At 48.3% G+C, this 24598-nt stretch overlaps 1 protein-coding gene across 2 annotated transcripts in view; it reads left to right on the top strand.

Annotated features, from left to right (window-relative positions):
* Window positions 1-24598, top strand: part of kirrel1a (kirre like nephrin family adhesion molecule 1a) — a 118856-nt gene that overhangs the window by 84080 nt on the left and 10178 nt on the right. Inside the window, exons 3-14 of one of the 2 annotated variants that reach the window (XM_015339104.2) lie at window positions 3931-4080; window positions 4771-4928; window positions 5495-5645; window positions 6370-6475; window positions 6612-6760; window positions 8026-8153; window positions 8821-8947; window positions 12283-12383; window positions 16716-16914; window positions 18973-19080; window positions 21383-21510; window positions 23469-23582. In XM_015339104.2, the coding sequence (XP_015194590.1) occupies window positions 3931-4080; window positions 4771-4928; window positions 5495-5645; window positions 6370-6475; window positions 6612-6760; window positions 8026-8153; window positions 8821-8947; window positions 12283-12383; window positions 16716-16914; window positions 18973-19080; window positions 21383-21510; window positions 23469-23582 (1619 nt within the window). The remainder of the gene's footprint in view (window positions 1-3930; window positions 4081-4770; window positions 4929-5494; window positions 5646-6369; window positions 6476-6611; window positions 6761-8025; window positions 8154-8820; window positions 8948-12282; window positions 12384-16715; window positions 16915-18972; window positions 19081-21382; window positions 21511-23468; window positions 23583-24598) is intronic. The other variant, XM_015339105.2, reaches the window with a different exon arrangement.

The raw sequence follows: 24598 nt of genomic DNA, 5'->3' as shown, positions 1-24598 counted from the left end.
AACACCTCTTCCAGGAGCAACCTTAATTTTTCCCAGGAGGTCTCTAATCCAGGTACTGGCCAGGCTCACACCCGCTGAGCTCCAGTGGGGCTGCCAGCTGGGAGCTGCAGAGTGATAGGGCTGCTGGTAGTTACATATCTGAGACACTTTCAAGAAAACCAATTCAGTGGATCCAGTCCAATCCCTGGTTAACGTACACGTTATACTGTATATATAAATTAGCGCCCTGCCACAGGTGCAGGTTGGCTTCCCTTCTCTATAAAGAGGGGACCCCCCTCTCTCTCCCCCCGCCTCGCTCCCTTACCCCAAAAGCTGCGCAGTTGCAGCTGTGACCCTCTCTCTCCCCTCTCGAGTGACTGTAGCATGGCCCTGCACCTGACAAGGGCATAAAAACTAGTGAGCCGCAGATCCAGTCTCCTGCCTCTCAATACACCGCCGCCTATACAAGGGAAAACCAGGGGGGATCTTGGCAGTATGTTATAGTTACTATATGTCCAGTTGCAATGAATACATATGTACACATACATTCAAAGCTCACAGGTGCAGGACTAACACACAATGCACAATGCTGTGCTCCTGTGATCAAAGCAGCCTAAAATATTGTCCAGTGTCCACATAAGCATAGTGCAGTGACATCCACAACAAAGCAGGAATATCATGCCAGATATTACAGGTTCCCAAGCACAAATATACTCTGTGCAGGAGTCACTGTGCGTGCCTGGCTTCACGTTTCTTTTTAAGCACTATTGTCTCTGAGAGCATCTGTTGCTGTTCATACTTCTGTCGTAGTTTTGGTATTTGTGCTCGCCTCTTTGTCTCTGTGCTCCTGTCTGCCTGAGAGGGCTGTGCACTGCGGACTTTAGCGTACAATAGCATCTCTCTGCCTTTTGAGATCACCATGGTAATATGTGCTGCGAAATATCATGATATGTTATGGTAATGGCTTAAGAGAAATTTGTTTTCCTCCGGCAGTGGCAGAGCAGCATTTAAAAATAGTTTTTTTGTTATTTCTCTTTAAAATACGGCGCACAATAGATTAAGCAGCTGAGGTGACGTAATCTGTACGAATACTATTGTCTTCCTCGGAGGCTTGAAAAATCTGTTCGAGTCACATTGTTCCTCTGGGGAGTTGACAGATTCCCTGCCGCCCCCTGGTGGTCACATTGTGAACGACTGGCCAACACGGTTCAAGAGAGATGCTGTTTTTAGAGCTGCACATTTAAGGAAAGCAATGTTTGTTACCTGACGATTCTCAGCCATGACTCTGAAAAAAATGTCGTTCTCATTCAAATTGTGGAGCAGATGTTAAGGTTCTAGACTTTAGCAAGCTTCTTAACAAGAATTGTTCCCCAACGATACACAGTTTTGTAAATGGGTGCAGATTTGTCTAAGCCTCTTTGGCTAAAAGTGTCAGCCAAAAGAAATATATATCAGTAACAAATTAAACAAAACATTTAATTTGTTACAAATTTGTTACTTATCCTGTAGTTAAATGCTATAGTACTGACTGAATTTCCCTTCCCTTATAAGTTTGAGTTTTCTACTTAAATATCACAAGCACATCTGTCTTCAACAGAATTGGTGTTGTTTCGATATCGTTGTGTGATTGTGGCTATAGCTTAATGTAAAGCTACGTGGGGTCAACAGCCATTGCATCTCATTGATCGGCACAGAACGGTCCATTGTGTCTGCAGGTACTGTATTGCCCCAATTAAGCAATGTGGGGGAGGACAGGGGAGGGGAGGAGGTTCCAACTTTGCTTGCCAGTTGCTATCAATTGCATCCCGAATGCGAAGAAGGAGGAATGAGGAATGTGTAGATGATTAAAGAGTTTTCAGATGTTGAATTACAGGAAGCAACCTGGATCCCAAACCCAGCATCCGAGTGGATTAGGATCCAAGTGAAGGAAAATCTGGTTACGCTGCTATCCCATCTATATAGCCAAGCCTGGTGGCCATTGATGTGTGAGGAGAAGAACTGCAGTGTTTTTCTCTTTCTACATAATGTCTTCAGGCATTTTTCACACCAGCGGCTGTGCAGTTTTGACCACAGTCTTCTTTGCGTGAGTCACGGCCATTCTTCTAGCGTGGGAACTTACAACCTCCCGTCCTCGTTTCTGTCATCGTCAGGTCATCTGCAGCCGTTCGGGTCAAGCTGGGAATAGAATCTGACTGGTAGGGAGGTTCGTGTTGGCCAGCTGAAGAGTTCTCTCCTCCTCCCTCTCCCACCTGCTCTTCCAAACTCCCCTCTCCCTTCGGCTTCTCTCCTCCGTTGCCTCCCACCCGATCCCCAACTCCGCGGCCCCGAGAGCGTTTGGAATTCGCAGCCAGCTGTAATCGTTCCGCTGGAAATAATTCCGGGACTGCCACGGTGAAATCGGGCTCTGTGCTTGTCGGCGCCGTCCCAGTAAGCATTCGTCCCTCAGTGGGGAGGCTGGGCCTGAGATCGTCTCCCGTGTGTCTGGCGGAAAGAGATGTTCTGGCCGTCTGCCTCCCCTTTGACTTCTTTTCCTGACGCGCCCGTGACGAGTTGGTGAACTGTCAGCCCTCCTCTTTCCTCCCCGGGCCCTGCTGACCCATTTCAGCACTAACTGTGCCGCCAGATTATACCACATCCTGCCACCTGCCTCCCAGCACTTGAACGCGCGGTCCCTTTATGGGACACGGTCCTCACAGTGTGTTTATTTGTTTATTTGACATCTGCGTCTGTGCAGACTGTGCACAACTGTGGTGCCTGTCTCGCTGCCAAACACTGCCTACTGTATGTTTCTCATTTTGAAAGCATTGATATTTATTCCTAAAGCTCTTTGCAATATTGTATACATATGAAGAGTAGCACGTGTTATGATACGTTTTCTTGACTGTAATCGAGGATGGGTACAATTCCAGGACTGTTATCACGCGAGCAGGCTACAGGCTATTGTACATTGTGCATTCCCTGCAGTTTCTGGCAGATTTTCCGGAGCAGTGCCCTCCAGGCATTGACTGGAAGTGAAGACAAATACCCTTATGTGCTGCCTGAGGATCTGTTTCAAAATACAGGTCTGGTATAAAGTCGAGCTTAACCCAAAGGTGAAACTGCCCCAAACTTGTGTGGTTTGTTTTGTGTGTTACGTGAACTTTAGGAAGGTTGGGAGAAAGAAAACTGCATGCCCTTTAGAAGTAATGGGAACGTTAATTAATTCTGTCACTGGAAAGGTTACAGCAGGAAGAAGGTCAGCAACAGCAAGTAGGAACATCCAACTCAGTGTGTTTTGGATCGGGACACTGGTCCTGATTCTGGTCCAGCTGAATGTGTTTTGGATCAGAACAGCAGGGTCCAGCTGAGTGTGTTTTGGAGCGGGACAGCAGGGTCCAGCTGAGGGTGTTTTGGATTGGGACAGCTGGGTCTAGCTGAGTGTGTTTTGGATCAGAACAGCAGGGTCCAGCCGAGTGTATTTTGGATCAGGATAGCTGGGTCTAGCTGAGTGTGTTTTGGATCAGGACACTGAGTCCAGCTGAGTGTGTTTTGGATCGGGACAGCTGGGTCCAGCTGAGTGTGTTCTGGATCGGGACAGCAGGGTCCAGCTGAGTGTGTTTTGGATCAGAACAGCAGGGTCCAGCTGAGTGTGCTTTGGATCAGGACACTGGGTCCAGCTGAGTGTGTTTTGGATCAGAACACTGGGTCCAGCTACGTGTGTCAGATCAGGACATCTGGGTCAGCTGGACCCAGCTGGATAGAACAAGTTGTCCACTCTCAAATTTCTGATATATCTTTTGAAGTTCACTTCCTCTCTCTGACCGTTCATCAGAGTGAAGATGGTGCCAACTGGTTAACTCTCGTTACACCACACCCTTATGCTGGGGCTCCACAGTTTTGACAAGATATAATTCCTCAGTTGTGATTGCCTTTGTACTGACCTGCTATCTGCTCTCTGTATGCTGCTTCCAGCCTGGCCGAGGTATCGGGTGGTGCGGAGTCCCGACTCTGGACAGTATAACCTGGAGATCACTGGGGCCGAGCTTTCGGATGACTCCCAGTATGAGTGTCAGGCCACAGAAGCCGCGCTGCGGTCCAGGAGGGCCAAGCTGACAGTGCTGAGTAAGTATCTTAGGAAGCAGAGAGGACTTGAGCATATCTGTGTGTGTGTGTGTGCCTCTGCAATTGTCTTACTTATTGTGCCTAAAGAGGTGAGTACAAGAGTGGGTGTGCTGTTTAAGGTTTTAGACAGGATGTGTACTGTGTTCGCTTGCTTTGTCCAGCTGCCATATACTTCCCCTCGTTATGTGTTTCACCTAGCTCTGGTTCTGTACGCAACCTGGCAGACTCTAGAGGGGTTCCTTTAAATAGCAAAGTCACCTGGTGGCTCAGCCAGCAAAGAAGCTTGCTCAGAGTATAGGTCCTGTGGTTCTGATCTCAACGGTTTGAGCCTGAGATCTGAGCTGTCTCTTCATCCGGATATGCTTGGGGATTCTCAGGGCAGTGGCATACAATTGGCTGAGCATCATGGGAGTGGACATTGACTGTCCAGGGTCTCTGTGGCACAGCAGTGAGTCCTGGGGGCAATCAAGTGCCTGCCAAGCTTTCATTGATGAACACCTTTAGACACCAATAAAGACGCCTCTCCACCCCCCCAATGAGCTTATCAACTGTTATGTCTGAGCAGGTTTTTTTGGGGGGATGAGTGAGTCATCGAGGTGAGAAGGAGACCAATCCCCGCACCTATGATGGAAGACTCCATATCGTCCCCTTGTCCCTCTGTCCTCATGTTTCTCGATCTCCCTTTCTCAGTTCCTCCAGAAGACCCGGTCATTGACGGGGGTCCTGAAATCTTGCTGACGGCGGGGATAGCCTATAACCTGACATGCCATGCCCGAGCCGCCAAGCCAGTAGCTGTTATCGAGTGGCAGAAGGACGGGATCCGCCAGGAAGGTGCCATCAGTTCCACGGTAGATAACCCTCGCCCGTTTTCAAATCTTGGCATTGAGCGTTCCTCTCGGCTGTCCCGGTGTTGGCGAAGGCATTTTTATGTCATCCTCATGTCCCTCTGTTTTGCAGCTCTGGCCACTGTTTATAACTTTTGTGTATTGTATTGACATGGGGTGCCCCAGTCATAGACCTCTAGGGCGCATTGGGTCGGTTGGTTACCGGTTCAACTTGGCACTTTGTGACTTGCTCGTCATTGACTTCATTGAACCAGTTTGTGCACTTATCCCAGCTCTTCAACCGCTGGTGCTTTAACGATAGCTGGAAAACTGGCAGACACACCTGCCCTCTGGGACCATGATTGGGAACTCCCTTATACAGAATGTAGGGAAATCTTTGTAATCACAGTGAATTGAAAGCCAGCCTCCTGTATGGTAATTCTTCTGCTATTAGAAATGTATCTACCGCCCCTGTGCTTTCAGTATTACTCTCCTATTGTACTCTCGGTAGCCCGAGTGACGTTTCTCTACAGCAGCCGAAGAGCCGATGCGCCAACGATCCCTGTCAGAGCTTTCGCCTCTCCTTGCAGGAAGTGCTACCGGACAGGAAGCGGGTGACGACCCACAGCTTCCTTCCTATCCTGCCCACGGACGCCGACATCGGGAGAAGATACACCTGCCACACGAGCAACGAAGCCCTGCCCGCGGGCAAGCAGACCACCATCTCGCTCAACGTGCACCGTGAGTCACATGGAGGAGAACGGCTTACCTGGCCTGTCGCCTTTGCCACAAAAATGGACAGTACTAAAATTAAAACTCAGATTGTGTAGTAGCCAGGAGTCAACAATTGTCTGTATAGAGACGTTTGTCAGTGGCGAGAGTTATCCAAGGAACCTATGGTGGACTGACGAAACTCTTCTTGTGCAGTAGCAAGACAATCCCTGCTGTCTTTCACCGGGTTCAGTGCTCAAGACAGCAGGGTCCCAAATCGGGATTCTTTGTTGCTGTGCTGCTGGTTTCGTAAGAAGTGTCCACTATTACTTGGAATGGCACTGACTCCTGGGGATCTACAGAGAAAACATGTGACGAGAACAAGGCACTTTGTTTCACAGCCCAAGGCCACACAACACCAACAGCGGGGCTTTTGTTTCTGGGAGATGATGGGTGTGGGCTGTCCTACGGTAATGACTAGCCTTGCAGTAACTTGCATTCAGTCACAGGTTGCATCCACAGCATGAAAACCCAAGCGTCCCCCAACTCCCCTTGTCCCTTTTCCCATCATTCTGCTGGTGAACTGACCCTCGAACGTCCAGACTGCATAACCTCCTGATTGGGTTTCTGCCTCGGTGACTTTTAGTCTCCTTATTTAATGCATAACGTCAGTCTGATGCTCTCCCAGCAGTTAATGCGGGCAAATCTCAACTTTTCGCTGAAGGTGATGAACCGTTTTTTTTTTGTACTGCAGACCCACCCACGGTGACCCTCTCGATCGAGCCTCGCTCTGTCCTGGAGGGGGAGAGAGTGACTTTCACCTGCTCCGCTACCGCCAACCCAGAGATCCAGGGATACAGGTCAGGCTACGCGATCACGGTCCTTCCTCCCTATGTCTCCACAACCCCTTGCAGGGTCCGTGGGGCAGGAGTTGCTCACCCCTGGTGGCTGTTTCCTGTCTGACTGCTTCCTGCCTTGATCTCCTGTTATGGACAGATGGGCCAAGGGTGGGATCATCCTGGAGGGAGCCACGGAGAGCGTGTACGTGACTACTGCCGACCACACCTTCTTCACCGAGCCCGTCTCCTGCGAGGTGTTCAACGCCGTGGGCAGCACCAACGTCAGCATCCTAGTGGATGTGCACTGTGAGTAAGGAGCAAGGCATACATGTCCTTCCGGTCAGTCTAGGCCATCTGAGTACCGTTCTTTACAGCCTTCAGAAGGAAGGCCTGGTTGTAAAACAAGCTGACACAGAAAATGGAGCAAAGAGATCCATTTAGCACATGCATTCCCAATGTGCTCCTGTGTCTGCTTGTATTCACTGCCAGTGGACTCGTCTTACCTAAACTGAATGAATAATCTTCCCTAACATATTGTGATTCTCATGTGGCATGCAAATGTCTGAAGGGAGTTAAAAAACAGAAAATGGAGCAACGAGGTCCACCTCCAGTCCTGGAGAGCTGGTGTGTCTGCTGAAAGCAGCAGCGCCTGGAGAACTGAGAGAAGCTCAGGTTCAACAGGTCCCGTTAAACCAGTAGCGAGCCGTGTTAGGTCATCAAGAGCTGGGCTGGGGAACGAAAGCCTACAGAGACACCAGCCCTCCAGGACCGGCACTGCACTCCTTCTTGAGTGTTAAGCAGCAGTTAACTCATTGTTAACTCAGCCTCCAGACAGGATCTGCATTTCAACCCTTGTAATAGCATCTGGAGTGTGTGCTGGACAGCATGACACAGTGCCTGATTCCTTGTTGTGGAGCTCTTGATGGACGTTCCCAATCTCTCCTCTTGCATGCTGTAGTGGTGGCAATCTCACTTTGGGGGCTGGAATATCCTTCTAGCACACAAATACCCAATGTGCTCCTGTGTCTGCTTGTATTCACTGCCACTGGATTCGTCTTACCTAAACTGAATGAATAATTTTCACGAAAATAATGTGATTCTCATGTGCCATGCAAACGTCTGAAGGGAGTCTGAATCCTCTTGCAGTTCCAGAGTTAAAAATAATTCAGAGATGTATTATTTTGTAATGGATTAGCTAAACTTGTAGGTTCAAATAAATAATCAGGAGAGCTCAGATGGACCAAAACCCACTAGATAATGATGTCAGAAGGACCTGGATTGGAAAGCCCTGATCTAGAGAGACTGCATTTCTTTAAAGAGACAAAAATATACTGTGTGTTGCACTACTTTAGAAACTTTAAACTGAGATAAAAACTAGTTGTATCTAGGATTCAAGAATAACAGCCCTATACATTCAAAATCACAACCAAATTGAATGAAAGCAGTATTTGAAATGGATCTTGTTTCCAGAATTTTAATTTTCTTGCTTTCCTTCATAGAAAATCATAAAACAAACATTCATATTAAACCTGAATCAACATTTCCCTCTGTCTCTCATTCTCCCTCTACAGTTGGACCAGTGTTAGTAGTGGAGCCGAGGCCCACGTCTGTGGATATCGGCTCAGACGTCACCCTAAACTGCAAATGGTCTGGGAACCCTCCCCTTACTCTTACCTGGACTAAGAAGGGATCTAACATGGTAAAGGAACTGACTCATTCATCTGTCCTGCCTCTCTCATACAGATGGCATCTTCCAGGGATTGTCTTAAACCATTAGAGCTGCTCATGAGCTAACCCTTTTACCCTTTACCTTCAGCACTCAACACTTAACATTTTCCCTTTACCCTAAACCCTTGACCCCTGACCCTTGACCTTTCACCTGTAGCAGCTCACCCTTAACTCTTATCTTGACTCTGTATTTTCACCATCCCCCCCCGCTTGGATTTGCAATTGGTTTCATTATTCATTGTCCCTTAATATTTTACCATGCTTTTGTCATTATTTCCATGTACTTCACTACACTTTACTGTGGTACACCTCCAGAAAAATAAGAGAATGTCTGGGCCATTACTTTTTTTGTTTGTTTGTTTTTTACTTTATTGTAAATGGATAAAAGGAGACTGGGGGACATTGATCTTTCCAAATTTGTGCAGTGCTTTGTGACGAAAAAGCCATATTTCCTGCTCACTTCAGCACTTTCCAGGCCACCACCACACTTCACAGCCCTCACAGAGGAACGCAGACGCCCTCCCCGTCGGGATGAGGCATTCGAGTCATGGTGACCGTCAAACGTCAAATGAATCCGGGGTCTCCGGCATCTCCTTCAGCTCTGTCTGTTCTCTGTCCCCCGTCTCCCTCTCCTGCAGGTCCTCAGTAACAACAACCAACTGTTCCTGAAGTCGGTCAGCCAGGCAGACGGTGGCCAGTACGTCTGCAAAGCCATCGTGCCCCGAATCGGAGTGGGGGAGAAGGAGGTCACGCTCTCAGTCAACGGTATGTGTGAGCTGTTCGTGGACGTGGCGATGTGTTCCTGCGGGAAAGCGTCTTGAGCGATCAGGCAGGGTCAAAGGTCCTATCTGCCCCAAAATATTTAAGTAGGAGGATCAGGAACCCTCAGGCTAAAAACTGTCTTCATTTGCTTCAGGTTTTGTAGTACTGTGTGACGATTGTGTGTCACTGTGGACAATCAATCCTCTTTTCCTTAAAAAAAGTGTTCCCATGGGATCCTTGGGAATGAGGGAAGATGTCTAGTGAATAGACACTCCGTGTGAGTGACTATGTTGAATTTGAGAAATTATCCCCCTTTTGTCAATTACAAAACGTACATGTGCCGAAATGTATGTTTCTTATTGGTTGTTGCAGACTGAAAGTGTGTTATTTTCCCTTTTCTTGCTGTTATTCTCCATAAAATTGAGTTGCTGTTCTGCAAAGTCAAGTATTAAGAATAATGTGGACTGTAGCTGTCACTGTTTATAACATCCATCCATTTTCGAATCGCTTCATGCAACCCGGGGTCATTGGGGAGTCAGGGTCTGTCTCAGCAGGCAGGGTACACCCTGGACGGGACACCAGTCTATCACAGGGCAGACAGGCTCAAACACTCACACCAGGGCCAGTTTTCCTAGAAGCCAGTTTACCCACCAGCATGTCTTTGGACTGTGGGAGGAAACCAGTGGACCCCAAGGAAACCCAAGTGGACGCAGGGAGAACATGCAAACTCCACACAAACAGCACCCCAGGTGTGGAAATGACCACAGGGCCCCAGCGCTGTGAGGCAGCAATGCTCGTGCCATCCCTACCAAAGTAGTGGTAGTGGTAATAATATTAATAATAATCATAATCATAATAATAATAATAACAGTAATAATTAGCATCATCATCATTATTGCTTTTCTGGACACCCCACTTTACAGGTAATGGGGATCCCCTCCACCACTACCAGTGTGCAGCCCTGGTACAAGAAACCAGCAGCAACCAGCTATAATAATAATAATTGCTTAACCTTATATTCAGCGATTTTCTGGACTCCTCCACCACCACCAGTGTGCAGCCCCACCTGGATGATGCTCCAGTACTCTCCCCACACACCAGCTCTCAGTGGGGAGGAGAGCAGAGTGATGAAGCCAGTTCAGAGAGGGGGATTATTAGGAGGCCATGATGGGTAAAGGCCAGGGGACATAACACTCCTACTCTTTTCGAGAAACGCCCTGGGATTGTTAATGACCACAGAGAGTCAGGACCTCAGTTTTATGTCTCATTCAAAGGACGGCGCCTTTTTACAGTATAGTGTCCCCGGGACTATACTGGGGCATTAGGACCCACATGGACCACAGGGTGAGCGCCCCTAACACCTCTTTCAGCAGCAACCTGAGCTTTCCCAGGAGTCTCCCATCCAGGTACTGGCCAGGCTCACACCTGCTGAGCTCCAGTGGGGCTGCCAGCTGGGAGTTACAGGGTGATAGGGCTGCTGGCAAAAAAGTACAAGGAAAGGAAGCTGCCTGCAGATGCACTCGCATATTGCTCCAGTGTGGCCTTCCGACCTTGTTGATCCTGTACAGCCAGCAGCAGAGCTGTCGCGTCAGGCAGAGGGCTTCTGCAGCTGCCTTCAAGGAGAAGTTCAAGTGCCTGGCTGTGAGCTGCTCCTCTGATCTCCCTGCTGACTCAGGATATCCACTAAAAAATGTCACAGAAGCCTTCCGGCGGCAGGACTCACCCAGCACTCCTGGATGCATCAGCTCACGCAAGGGCTCTGATTTACAGGTTTTAATCAACATCATGGCGCGTTTCTTAATTGGCGAGTCAACCTGTTTTTAATCATCCCCGTCACTTTGGTTCCCCTTTGTTATACACAATGAAACGCCTCTTCCCAGGAGGCCCGCTTTCTTCCATCACTCAGAGGCAGCGCCTGGCTTGCTGACTGATTAACGCTGCTTTTGTAGATCTGGTTTACAGGGAATAACTGCGTGAATCACGCTGACATGTTGACTAACCGGAACTGAAAACCACATTAAATCAGGAGCGATCCAGCCGCCCGTATCTCACTCCGTCCTTGCAGATCTGCACTTTATAGTTGTGAGCCAGGGGGGAAAAAAAACAAAATGGAAATATTTCAGCAAGATCTGAATCAGTTGTGTGTACTTATTCTTATCTTCCGTGATCAAATCAGAATATAGCCTTTCCAGAATCAAACATACCTGTGTGCTATGCTGGTTTCTCCAGGAAAAGACCACTCGGTTTCCTTTGGATATCATTTTTCTTGGTGGATATTTTGTTTTCCAAATGTACACAATCGGGAATCTTGGAAAAAAAGACCACTGGATGCAGATCATCATGGGTTTGAACTGCGGCACTTTGACCAGCCAACTGAATCATCCATTCCCCAGTCTGATCAGTTTCGAAACACATCTGTAATAAATGGCCTAATACATCAGCCAGTGAAATAATTAAGGCATAATATAAGATTAAAACCAGAGGACCATCCAGGGACAGTGCTAGAATTGTACAGCAGACCCTACTTCAAAAGTAGCCGGCAGGTATATCACCCTGCAGCTCCCAGCTGGCAGCCCCACTGGAGCTCAGCAGGTGTGAGCCTGGTCAGTACCTGGATGGGAGACTCCTGGGAAAAACTAAGGCTGCTGCTGGAAGAGGTGTGAGTTGGGCCAGTAGGGGGCGCTCACCCTGTGGTCTGTGTGGGTCCTAATGCACCAGTATAGTGGCAGGGACACTATAGTATAAAAAAGCACCGTCCTTTGAATGAGACATAAAACAGAGGTCCTGACTCTCTGTGGTCATTAAAAATCCCAGGGTGTTTCTCAAAAAGAGTAGGGGTGTTACCATGGCATCCCATTTGGTGGGGGTGGGGCCTGCACTCTGGTGGTGGTGGGGGGGAGTCCCCATCACTTGTAAAGCGCTGTGAGTGGAGTGTTCAGAAAAGCGCTCATTATTGTTAAATATTAATATGCAATGTAATATATAAGCGGCACACTGGTGCAGCGCTGGGACCCTAGGCTCGATTCCTGGGCTGCCGTCTGTGTGGAGTTTGTATGTATGGAGTTTGTATGTTCTCCCCGTGTTCACATGGGTTTCCTCCCTGACTCCTAAGGTCTATTCACAGGCCCATGCAGGGCACACCCTGTCTTGTGCTAATCGCTTGCTGGGATTGGCATGCCCTATGAATAACCTTGGATAAAATGACTCGAAAAAGGATGGATAATTCCAATCTTGCGCCCAGGCTTTAAAGAGGTAGTCTTTGGATAGATCTTCCCCTTCCACATGTCCAGACTAAGCAAGATGGCTGTGGCCTTTCACCCCATTCTCTGTCTTCCCAGGCCCCCCTATCATCTCCAGCGACTCCGTGCAGTTTGCGGTTAGGGGCGACCGAGGAGAGGTCAAGTGCTTCATAGGCAGCACTCCGCCGCCGGACAAAATCGTGAGTATCTCTCTGACTCGAGCCAGCATGGTCTCGGTGTTGGAATTCATCAGTGTTGGTGGCTGTGAGGGCTTTCTCGAGACTGTGAATTTTGATTCACTTCTCGTTGTTTGAGGTACAAGATGAGCTTTCACCAGCATACTGGTTAAAGAAGTGGGGACGTGTTCAAAGATCAAGGGCTGTAGAGCTGTAATGTGTTATACCTGCAGTTATTTCTATATCGTGTTCAGCTAAAGTTCAGATCAAACACAGAAGCACAGCTATGGTCACTTTCCTGCGCCAGTATAAATCACGTCAGAGAGCAGCTGGACTTTGGGTCCAATCGAAAACGTACGGGCCAGTTTAGACTGGCCACATTCATTTGCTCTCAATTCCCAGAAGACAAACTAGTTTAAATGTCTTGGTGTCACAAAGAAATGCCAAGGGTGTTTTATTATTCTGAGGTTAGATGGGCCTTTGTTCAGTGTGTAAGCCGTTTGTGTTTAACTGCATTCCTTGTTCGGCTTTCAAAGAGAAGAGAGACACCTAGTGGCTTATTGTAGAGTGTCACTGTGAAAGCTTTTTAGACCCCTGTACTGAGTTGATCTAGACGTGCTCAGCATCTGAGAGCAAGAACGGTCGCAGAGCTATGCAGTTATTGCTCATCTGCACATACAACAAGAGTTTACAATTTCAAGTATCGCAGGGAGATTGGAGCTAAGGCAGTGTGCAAGTGATCCCTAGGTTATATCTGAGTAACATTCAACACAGAGCAATCTTACAAAGAAGACCTTTTGCAGTTATGGAGTTGTTTTACTTAAGAGTAATCCAGATTTCCAATGTGGAACATGCTTTTCTGACCTTAAGCACACAAATACCTTCTTATCAGTTTTCTAATCAGTGGAGATTTATGAATTCTTACCACCACTGGTTGGGGGCTAGCTTATAAGGTTCACTGCTCAGGGTGGGCTTGTGTGACACACAGCAGGTACTAAAGACCTGAAGTATTAAATATGGATCCATTATCCCTTAATTAGGGTATTCAGTTCAATGCATTCAACTGCTTTCTATAACACCCAAGCAGCACCCAGGCAGGGGTAAACTAAGGACAAACTACATTTACGGAGTCTCACCCATCTGGTTGTGGGATTTGTCATTAGGAAGGCTGGTAGTTCAGGTTTGCTATGCAGCCACTGATGGTGACTCCCTGAAACTCCCTGAATTTTACCTTGTTGGTCCTGGTTAACCAGGCTCTATAAATGAAGCTGTGATTCAGCTGTGATAAGACCGGCTTCCTATCTCTGAGGAGTTTTGCATGCACAGTTTGCATAATGCTAAAGAACGCGGGGCCAACTCAGGCATTGTGAATCACCCGGAAGGCATTTGGCTCCCAAAGAGCATTCGCTGACAAGAAACAAACCCTCCATTTCAAAGCTCACAATGCACCAGTAGATGTGTTTTGAGCAGTGCCAGTATTGTTGCTCCGAGATGTCTAACGATACTACATAATTAGAATAGCAAAGCTTCTTTCCTATAAACATTTTCTGAAACCACACATAAATAAAAGTAAAAAAAAAAATAACTAAAACAGGTGAGCCCGACCACCCAGGTCTTTTTTTAAGAAACGGGAAACGTGGAAAAATTCCCGACCCCCCTTGTTTCAGAAGAGCAGAAACAGGATAATCTGAGCAAGAAGCAGCTTAGGCCTTGATTTGTTTTCGTCTGTACTTTTGGAAGTGAAAAACGATTTAGTTGCTTCGCAAAGCAAACTTATTTGGGTACACAGTATATGGAAATACATGTATCCACTCACACGGAGTGTGATAAATCACGACAGGCATTTATGTGGCCCATATTTGTACTAACCGTATATGAGTTCTGATGAGGCCAGACAGAGAGATTAACTATTAAGCAGGCAGTAAATGGGTTGTTTAAACAGACTTTCCATTAAAAGCTTCAGCGGGGCTTGTAAAGTCCTTCCGCGGAGCCATTTACACAGCGGCTGTTGACGAATTCCGACGTGGTAGGAGAATGGGCGCCCACCCGCAACAACGGGAGTCACAGCTCTTAGCTCTTTTGTTCCGTGTCCCTGCGTTGTTTTTAACTGGGGGGGGTATGATAATTGTGCCGAGGCTGGCATGAATCTTTAACGGCCTGCGCCGTAAGCCCGTGTGGGCCGTACAAGACCGCGCGCTCAGCGTTTCACACCTGTCTGGGCAGGTCTTGTCATTGTCGGGAACCGCCGGGCTCCGGCCTGACAGCCGGTCACACGGCGTGCGGCGAATCACGTCGTCAGCAGCTCGCAGGGCGCTGGGGGATTCAAGTCAACGTCAACCTCCCCCCCCCCCCCCGACTCCTGGTTCTGCCCCCTGTGTGACCCCTTGGGGGTAATAGCCCACTGCCCCTCCCAACCCTTCCTGTGCAGTGTCTTTCCCTGCGTCCTCTGCTGTGAGTCCTGGGGCAGCTCTCTGCAAGGTTCACTGTAGGACATTCCGCATGTGGCTGTCTGTGGAGAAGCCCCCTTTTATTGGGTAGCGTGGCCAGGGGGTTCCACATAATAATAATTGCTTACACTTACATAGTGCTTTTCAAAGTGCTTCACAGGTAATGGGGATCCCCTCCACCACCACCAGTGTGCAGCCCCACCTGGATGGTGCTCCAGTACTCTCCCCACACACCAGCTCTCAGTGGGGAGGAGAGCAGAGTGATGAAGCCAGTTCAGAGATGGGGATTATTAGGAGGCCATGATGGGTAGGCCAGGGGGAAATTTGGCCAGGACACCAGGGTAACACCCCTACTCTTTTCGAGAAACACCCTGGGATTATTAATGACCACAGAGAGTCAGGACCTTGGTTTTACATCTCATCTGAAGGACGGCACCTTTTTTTTTACAGTACAGTGTCTCCGTCACTATACTGGGGCATTAGGACCCACACAGACAGCAGGGTAAGCGCCCCCTACTGGCCCCACTAACACCTCTTCCAGCAGCAACCTGAGCTTTCCCAGGAGTCTCCCATCCAGGTACTGACCAGACTCACACCTGCTGAGCTCCAGTGGGGCTGCCAGCTGGGAGCTGCAGGGTGATAGGGCTGCTGGCACATGAACCGTAACCTTATCTTCCCATAACCTGGAAGCGTCTCAACCCAGATAGCAGTGGCAATAACCTCTCTCGGTCGTTTCCGGTTGGCCAGGGATGCTCATCAACCGTCTTACTTCCTGGTGCCCCCCGACCCTGAAAACGACTGAGGCTGTTGTCAGTGTTATCCTGCTATGCTCACTGCTTCATAAACCCTTGAGGGTCTGTGGAGACGTTGTGTAGGAAAGGCAACCTTCACTGCCTCAGGAACTGCTTTTAGAGGGAGCTGAAGTCACCAGGTGCAGTCACATTTCCTGTGAGAATACGAAGAATGTGGCTCTCCTGAATTAAAAGACTCTGCCCCTTGCTACACTATCCTAACCCTGCTCCTTCAGGCCCTAAAATCCCTCTTTCCTGAAAAGTAACTCATAGCCTTCCTATTTGGTTTTGAAAGCAGAGAATCTATACATCACATATAGATCGCTATAATTCAGCTAAGAAAGGGCTTGTGGAACCAAACTCTTATGTAACTCGGGGAGTAGGTGTATATGGAAAATAAACAGGCGGGAATTAAGCAGTCAAAGGTTTAAATATCATTCCATTACATTTTGGGGTCTTTGAAATGTAAGTAAATCAACAAATCCCACACCTGACTCTGCATCCTGAAAATAAATCCATCCTTCGATTGCAGGTCAAGGTTTCTGTAATGAGAGGGGTTTCTAGGTGTTGATTTTGGAAAAAATATAGAAGACGATTCCACTCCTTCAGGCTCTAAGATCCCTCTTTCTGACAGAGCAACTCATAGCCTTTCTGTTTGATTTTTGAAAGCTGAGAATCTACAGTATATATCATATATGCATCGCTATAATATACACAGTGCATTTCTGCTGAGGACTTTGGAATCAGTGGATAGCTGGTACAGTTAGAGAAGAGCATATGAGGGTACGTTTGGTGTAGTGCGGTTCATTACTCATTCACATTTCTGGTGTGGGGTTGTGGGTTCAGGTCCCCCTTGCAGATGCTGTTGTTGTGCCTTGAGTGAGGTACTGTACCCCGGTTGCTCCAGTCCACCCAGCTGTATAAGGGGGGGGGTGATCCCTGTGATGGGGCAGCGTCCCATTTGGGTGAGGAGGATCACTGGGAGAAGCCTAGTCTGCTACCGAAACCAGCATGACCTATTGTCCTGGCCAAAGACCCTGCCCTGAAGGATCCTGGGTCCTGCCCCACCGCTTCCTGCCTGTTCTCCCAGTGACCATGGCTCTGTGCTTGTTCGCAAGGCCTGGGCCTGGAAGGAGAACGTGCTGGAGACCGGGACGCTGGAGCGCTACACGGTGGAGCGGGCCAACACGGGCAGCGGGGTGCTCTCCACCCTGACCATCAACAACGTCATCGAGGCCGACTTCCAGACGCGCTACAACTGCACGGCCTGGAACAGCTTCGGCCCCGGGACCGCCATCATCCAGCTGGAGGAGAAAGGTACAGCCCAGCTATGGTAACCGACCGTGGGTCGGCGTTGCTGCATGTTTCATGTTATCGACTGTAGGATCGGTGGAGACTTAAAGGGGCACGGCAAGTCCCAATTTCTCAGACCGGTTATTAAATCCCAGATAACAGATTGGACAAATTACGAAAGAAGCCCAAAATTGGGAACTTTGTGAAAGTACTGCAAATCGGCATGTTGTCGCAAACACCTGGTCTCGCCATGGGCGAAAGCGAGAGTTCCCATGAATTGCGACAGGATGCCCTTCCTGCTCACTAGTCACTGTAATAACTGATGTACTGTGATGTACGAGCAAATAAGTCCAGGTTGTGCAGCAGACATTTCACCGCAGAAATGTTCCAATGTGATCTGCGGGCAGAGTTGACAAGTAAGTAGTATTTGTTGGCAAAACCGTCTCAAAGTCGAGAGCGATATTTCTGCTGGATTAAAAGAGATGGATTCACAAGCCTGCTTGTTTACAGTGTAAGAGGGCTGCTTCACCTCACCAGACGTTTTGTTGTTTCATTCTGAATCGCAGAACATGACACTGCACACACCTGGAACCTTCCTCTATTTTGTGATGTAAATTGGAGGTTTTTCAAGTTGCTGTGCACATTTTACTCTAATTGTGGTTTGAAACGCGCTCATCGCTGCCCGTTCTTTCTAGCCCCGAAAGGATCTTTCTCTAAAAGAGTGTTGCAGCAGTTCCACTTTAACAGCCAATGTGGACCAAATCCAAAACGTGACAACTTCAGTTTCAAACTGACATGAGTTCGCAAAGGCCCCCAGCACCAGATCAGCAGATCAGGAGATCACATGGGCTACAGCTCAAGCAGAGGAGTCTTGAAGCAGTTCCTGAATTGATCTAGGAGTCTGTAAGCCTGAAGGACCCTGACCTTTGGAATGGGATTTCCCCTTTTCCCTGTTCTCCAAAGTAAACACCAAGCTCACCCCAGTTCATCTGAGCCTGTACTGGTAGCGGCTTACAGCTCAGCTCTGTGAAGGTCTGCTGCACTGTTATTTTGCACTGAATGACCGTGAATATTTTGCTGGCCCCTGGAGGCAGGAGGTAGGACTACAGCCTGGGTTCCTGTGGACTGATGACTATCCAGACATGACAGAAGCTGTGATTGTCCTTCCAATGTGCTTGTTGATCTGCGTTTCTGCCTTTGTGCTCCTGTGAGACGTATTCTGTCTGCAAACTACTGTATAAAGCATTAGAGTCGGGATGTGTAAGGGCAAGCGAGAGCTGTTTGCTCATAAAGGAGTCAATTCTCTTGCCGCGTCCTCTGAAAGCAGTAAGACATTTGTTTCCTCTGGTTTGCAGTTTGCATGTCTGAGTGCTGCAGTGTCATCTAGAGCAGTGGTTCTCAACCGGGGGTACGCGTACCCCTGGGGGTACCTTGGGCATCGCATACAAAATGGCGGATTTCCATGTGCTTAGTTTTAGTTAAAATATTTATCAGCTAATTCTGAAATCATTTAGATTCTAAATTCTATATGCAGATTTAGGATATTCCTATTGTTATGAGGAGAATGGGGGGCAGCGCGATTGCCGAGCGTGTCCAGAAACGCTTTGTGATTTTGTGCTGGAGCGACGTGGCGGTTTTTTTTGCCGTTAACAATTATTTTTTTTATTTCACATCGCAGCAGGTCTCTCATTAGATTCACTGAGTAAGTCTGTTTTTTTATTTTTTGAATCTTGATAATACTTAACATTTTTGTTTTAGTTTAAAATTGTAAGAGTGGCAATTAGTTTTTTTGATACAGCACGTCCATAGATGCAAACCCCCCCCCCCCCGAAAACACCCCTTTCTTAGTGTTTTATGCCTACGGTAAGCTTAGCGGGGTACCTGGCTGACCCTCCAGGGGGGATCTCGGCCAAACAGGCTGAGAACCACTGATCTAGAAAATAAGCATAGAAGTACAGCACTGATGTTGAGGTCTCCCGATCTATGTAATTTGACTCGGGCCAGGTAGCGATGTTGGCTCCAGTTTGTGGGCGCGAGATTCCTACGCGGTGACTTACTTGTGGTCTTCCCCCTCTTGCACAGAGATCGTCCCCATGGGCATCATCGCTGGCAGCACGGTGGGCTCCTCGATCCTGCTCCTGGCCTTCCTGATCGCTCTGGCCCTCTTCCTCTACCGGCAGCGCAAAGGGAGTGAGTACAGCCGAACGCGGGGCGGGGCGGGTGGCACGCGGGAGGAGGTCATTTGGGCCAAGCGGCCTGTTTGGTCGTTAGCAGTTCACAATTGATCCTGGGATCTCTTCCAGCCATTTCTTGAAAGGATCAGGGTCATCAGCGTTCCACGTCCCTCCAACCCAAAACCGTGTTTTCAGTCAACATCTTCATCCCAGCTCTCTTTCACTCATTATTAATAATAATAATAATAATAATAATAATAATAATAATAGCCAGCAGCCATATCACCCTGCAGCCTCTCAACTAGCGACCCACTGGAGCTCAGCAGGTGTGAGCCTGGTCAGTACCTGGATAGGAGACCTCCTGGGAAATCTAAGGTTGCTGCTGGAAGAGGTGTTAGTGGGACCAGTAGGGAGTGCTCACCCTGCAGTCTGTGTGGGCCCAGTGATGGGGACACTAAACTGTAGTGGGCGCCATCTTTCGGATGAGACGTTAAACCGAGGTCCTGACTCTCAGTGGTCATTAAAGATCCCCGGGCATTTCTCGAGAAGAGTAGGGAGTTGTCCCGTGTCTGGGCCAAATTTCCCCCCTTTACTTTGGCCTCCAAATTGTCCCCATGTATTATTGGCTTACACTTGCCCTGCGATGGCCTGGGGCCCCGTCCAGGGTGTACCCTGCCTTGGGCTCGCTGCTTGCCGGGTAAGGCTCCGGCTTCCAGCGACACCGTGTGGTATATAGCAGTTTGGCAAATGACATGACATAATAATAATACTAATAATAATTTAACGCTGTGGCCCACACCAACGTCAGCATCCAGGTGGATGTGCACTGTGAGTAAGGAGCAAGGCATACATGTCCTTCTGGTCAGTCTAGGCCATCTGAGCACCGTTGAGCACCAATTGGACACAGAAAATGGAGCAACGAGGTCCACCTCCAGTCCTGGAGAGCTGGTGTGTCTGTTGAAAGCAGCAGCACCTGGAGAACTGAGAGAAGCTCAGGTTCAACAGGTCCCATTAAACCAGTAGTGAAAGCCTACAGAGACACCAGCCCTCCAGGACCGGCACTGCAGCCCTTCTCGAGAGTTAAGCAGCAGTTAACTCATTGTTAACTCAGCCTCCAGACAGGATCTGCATTTCAACCCTTGTAATAGCATCTGGAGTGTGTGTTGGACAGCATGAGGCAGTGCCTGATTCCTTGTTGTGGAGCTCTTGATGGACCTTCCCAATCTCTCCTCTTGCATGCTGTAGTGGTGGCAATCTCACTTTGAAGGCTGGAATATCCTTCAATCACACGAATTCCCAATGTACTCCTGTGTCTGCTTGTATTCACTGCCACTGGCCACTGGATGAATTATCTCACTGATTAGTTGTCCCTTTTTGTAATTTGAAAATTCTCTTGCAGTTCCTGAGCTAATAATAATAATAATAATAATCATTTATAAAGCACCTTTCCAAACCCAAGGATGCTATACATTGTGATAAAAGGTACAATAAAGAGTAAAACAGAAAATTAAACAAAAATAATCAGGGTAGAATGTAGGACAATCAGACGTATGCCCTAATAAACAGGTGAAGTTGGAGTCTGGATGTGAAGAGAGTCAGAGAATTTGTCTCTCAAAGAGTCGCAAAGGAGCAGAGATCTGGTCCAGGGTACAGTGAGAGAAGGGCCGGCTCGCTGACCACCTTCTGAGTCCTTTACAGCGCAAGAGCCCCTCAGAGTCAGCCTGCCCAGATTTCCCCAGGCTCCGGGTGTTAGGGCAGGATCCACCTTCATACCCCCGCCTGGCGTTTTCTTCACTGGCTTCTCCCCTCCTTCCACAGCCCTCCTCTCTCTCTCTCTTTCTCTCTCTCTGATACAGCTCGTCCGGCCCCTGAATTCCCCACTCTTCCCACTGATCAAACAGCGCATTTCAAAGCAGACCAGACTCTTTTATGTTGGATTTTCTTCCCCCCCCCCCAAAAAAAAAAACAGAAACGGAAAGGCGTTTGAAGTCAAGGATGAACCGTGTCCTCCTCTCCCTCCTCTGCTCCCTCCCTTCCTCTCCCTCACCCTCTCACTGTTCGCCTCTCTCTCTCCGGCTTTCCTCACATCCAGTGGTGTCAGCGGTGGGTTGGTGTGTGTGGAGAACACCAGGAAGCACCTCTCCCCACCGCAGACGCTTCTCCCCGGCACTGAATAATTAGCTTCTTCATGTCTCCTCTTTCCTCCCCACTCCCCATCTCGCATTCTGTGCTGTTCTGTTGTGTGTTCAGTGAGCGTTAGGCCCTGGCGACCCTCTCTTGACATGTTGTGTGCTGCATGTGTGTGTGTGTGTGTTCAGGTCGCAGAGGGGTGACCCTGGGAAAGCCGGACATCAAAGTGGAGACGGTCAACAAGGAAACGCACAACCTGGAGGACGACGCCTCCAGCGTTTCCACGGCGACGCGCATGGTCAAAGCCATGTACTCCGTGAGTATCTAGGCAACCGCTGGAAGAGGGGAGGGGCAGGGGGCGGGGCCATTGGGTCCACAGGTTCACCCTCTGAGCCAGGCGCGTACACATATAGAAATCTCTACATATAGAAATCACACATACAGAAATCTGCTCCGCAGATGTCCTAGCTGGTCCATCCAGATGGCCTCCTTCTAGATGTGCACAGTGGGCCGTGTTCATCTTTTTCTTTTCAAATTTTGAAGTCTGTTGTTCTGTAGCTACGGCTTTCGCCTCTGATCTGGACTGGGCATTTCCAAAACAAGGTTACCTCCAAAGAGCAGGAACAACTACAAAAAAAAAAAAAACTTGTTGGCAGAATGTGAAAATAAGCCTGTTTTTCTCAGGTAGCTGTATTGGATTTCTGCAAAGATGCCCTGCTTATCCACGTTGAAGAAACTCTTGCACTAAATTTAGGTGCAATCTCTTCAGTTTGTTTGCAATATTTCTTAATCTGTTTTATGATTCAGCGTGTAAACTTGTGGATGATCTTAATCTTTATCTTACTGTATCTTAATCTTCTGTCTCCAACTCTTTTTAAGGGGTTTCCTACGTCCAACAATTTTTGCTAAAATGTAAAAGGCACTGATTTAGAAAAAGTGTCTCTTAGGCACTGCAGGTGTACGCTGATCTCACTTGCTAGACTGTATCATCTCACCTGCTGAAGAACGTGGGAGATGATCACAGATGCTGTTGTCTTTGCTGAGCTATTAAGTCTTGCCGAAGTGAAGTGATCTCTACCTGGGCTTGTGTTGTACTGCTCAGTGTGAAGACGAGCTTTGGGCTAATCATGCTGCATTTATGAAATAAAAAAAGCAATGCCTCTAATGAAAGGAAAATAAAAACTTCTGTGCAGAACACGAGGGAAAGTTAGCTGTCAGAGGAGCAGATCACTATCCTATGTATCTATCCTTGCGAGGAACAGAAATTTTATCAAGTCTCTGTATTCAGGTCTCCTCCAATTCAAAAGGGTTTGAGAAACGCATGCGACACAGCAGAGTTATCACCTAAGCTAACATGTGCCTGGTCCATACCAGGATGGGTGGCCACCTGGGATAACCAGCTTGTTGTTTCAGTGATGTTTTTTGGACCACTAGGTGGTGCTCTTCCTTCTGGACCAGAATTTCCAAGCCAGTTTATGTATATATACTGTATAAACCAATATGGTGACAGAAGACACTTCTACACTTCTAGGCGCTACAATGCTTTGGGTGAGACATTAAATCACCAAGGTCTTGATTACGTTGTTATGACACATCCCTTGACATTGTTCATAAGAGTTGGGAGTATTGATCCTGGTGTTGTGGTTAGATTCTGCCCTGGGCATGCACAGTTTGGCCTCCCTAAAGTGATCTCTTATTTCCATTGGCAAAGTCATTTCTCTGTCCTATATCTGGTTGGCTGTGCCCTGGGGCAACCTTGTTGTGATAGGCGCTTTATAAAAATAAATTGAATTGAATAGAATTGTTTCATTAATGGCTGCCACCTGTCACCCATGACGATATTGCCCTTAAGTGGTGGAGAGAGTAGGTAACCTTCCATTTAAGATAAGCTGACTTTATTGGCCGTATACAATTTCTTGTATTAATTTCTTTTAGTGACTCATGGATATGAAAAGCACTCTACATGCACAACAAAGCACAGTTATTAGTTACTTTCTCTGGTGACAGTCTGCGAAGGAATTTCATTGAAGGTGTGTGCAAGTCATTGGAATAAGCACAGCAGCTCAGCTGCAGCCAAGAGGCATTCCGTGCTGTTGAGTATAGAGTACAGGTGCTCAGCCAGTGTCTGATGTTCTTGCAAGTTGCTCTGCTGTTTTCTCTATGTTCTACGAACTTCTGCTTTCCTCTCAGTTGCTGATACGATATCTGTCTGTTTCCTCCCCCCTCCTCTCCTTTCCCTCTGTGTGTGTTGTTGTTCCCTCGTTTTGATGGCAGTTTCTCCCCTCTGTCTCTCTCTCGCCCTCCACCCAGCCCTTCAAAGACGACATTGACCTCAAGCAGGATCTGCGGAGCGACACTCTGGACACGCGCGAGGAATATGAGCTGAAGGTCGGGAGCTCTAGAGCCGCGTTCCGCTGGGCCTGACCTCGTCTCTTTCCCAGAAACACTAGGCACCTCAGTGTAGAGACACATCACACTCCTCCACCCCATCCTGGGGCCTTAACGTCAGCATTACGACGGCTGATCCTCTCCCTCCCCACAGCTAAAGCTGTGACAAAGGTCTCCCAACAAAGCACAATGCACTGCTGTCTGGAGTAAAAGCCACAATCTTTCACTTTGTAGGCACGGTGCGTTCTTTCACCTGTCAGACTGCTAGAGGCGGGAACCTTCAGTTTTCAAACTCCTTTAAGGTCTCACCCCTTTGTATTGCAGTCATGTCTTTCTCGCTGCCTGACGTACTGCCACAGTCGGATAGAGCTAGGAGATCAATCTCACTTTGGTGTCCAAGCCTATCACACTGCCGGGACGGTATTGCAGCATTTTGCCCCGTCTCTCAGTGAGGGTCTGAAACGCCAGACATTTACCATCCTCCCTGTCTTTTTTTCGACACTGCAGTACAACAGGAAAGGTTGGGCTCATCAGTAAACTTGTCCAACCAAATCTCTAAATCTATCACTCCCTTCAGATGAACAATTCAGATCCCTCCATCTCTCCCTCTTTACAGACATATCGGAGTTTCTTCTGCACATACCAACACAAAACAAGTGTTCCAAAAAAGACACCACTGCAGATACTGCAGTCACATTTGCGGTATCTTTCGCCTGAGTGAATGCAGATTCCTCGCCGTTCCAGACACGCAGGGGTTATTATTTTCGCAGGCTGACCGTCGCGCCGTTTGGCAGCCATTGAGAACGTGTTGCACCAGAGTTTGCACGATGAACGTGAAATGCGCGTGGAGCACGTGCTACAGGTGGCACAGTCGGTTCACCAGAGCCGTGGGGGAGGCCGGGAGAAACGGGACAGGTCGCGGCAAAGTGAACGCCTTCGCCGCTCGCTCGTAGATGGCAGTTCCCGCGATGCCGACCCCTCAGACCCACCATTCCGACACTAAAATACAGTCAGCC

Source organism: Lepisosteus oculatus, chromosome 4, assembly GCF_040954835.1.
Source record: "Lepisosteus oculatus isolate fLepOcu1 chromosome 4, fLepOcu1.hap2, whole genome shotgun sequence".
In the NCBI taxonomy this organism is placed as follows: domain Eukaryota; kingdom Metazoa; phylum Chordata; class Actinopteri; order Semionotiformes; family Lepisosteidae; genus Lepisosteus; species Lepisosteus oculatus.
This window is presented reverse-complemented; position numbering and strand designations above follow the sequence as displayed.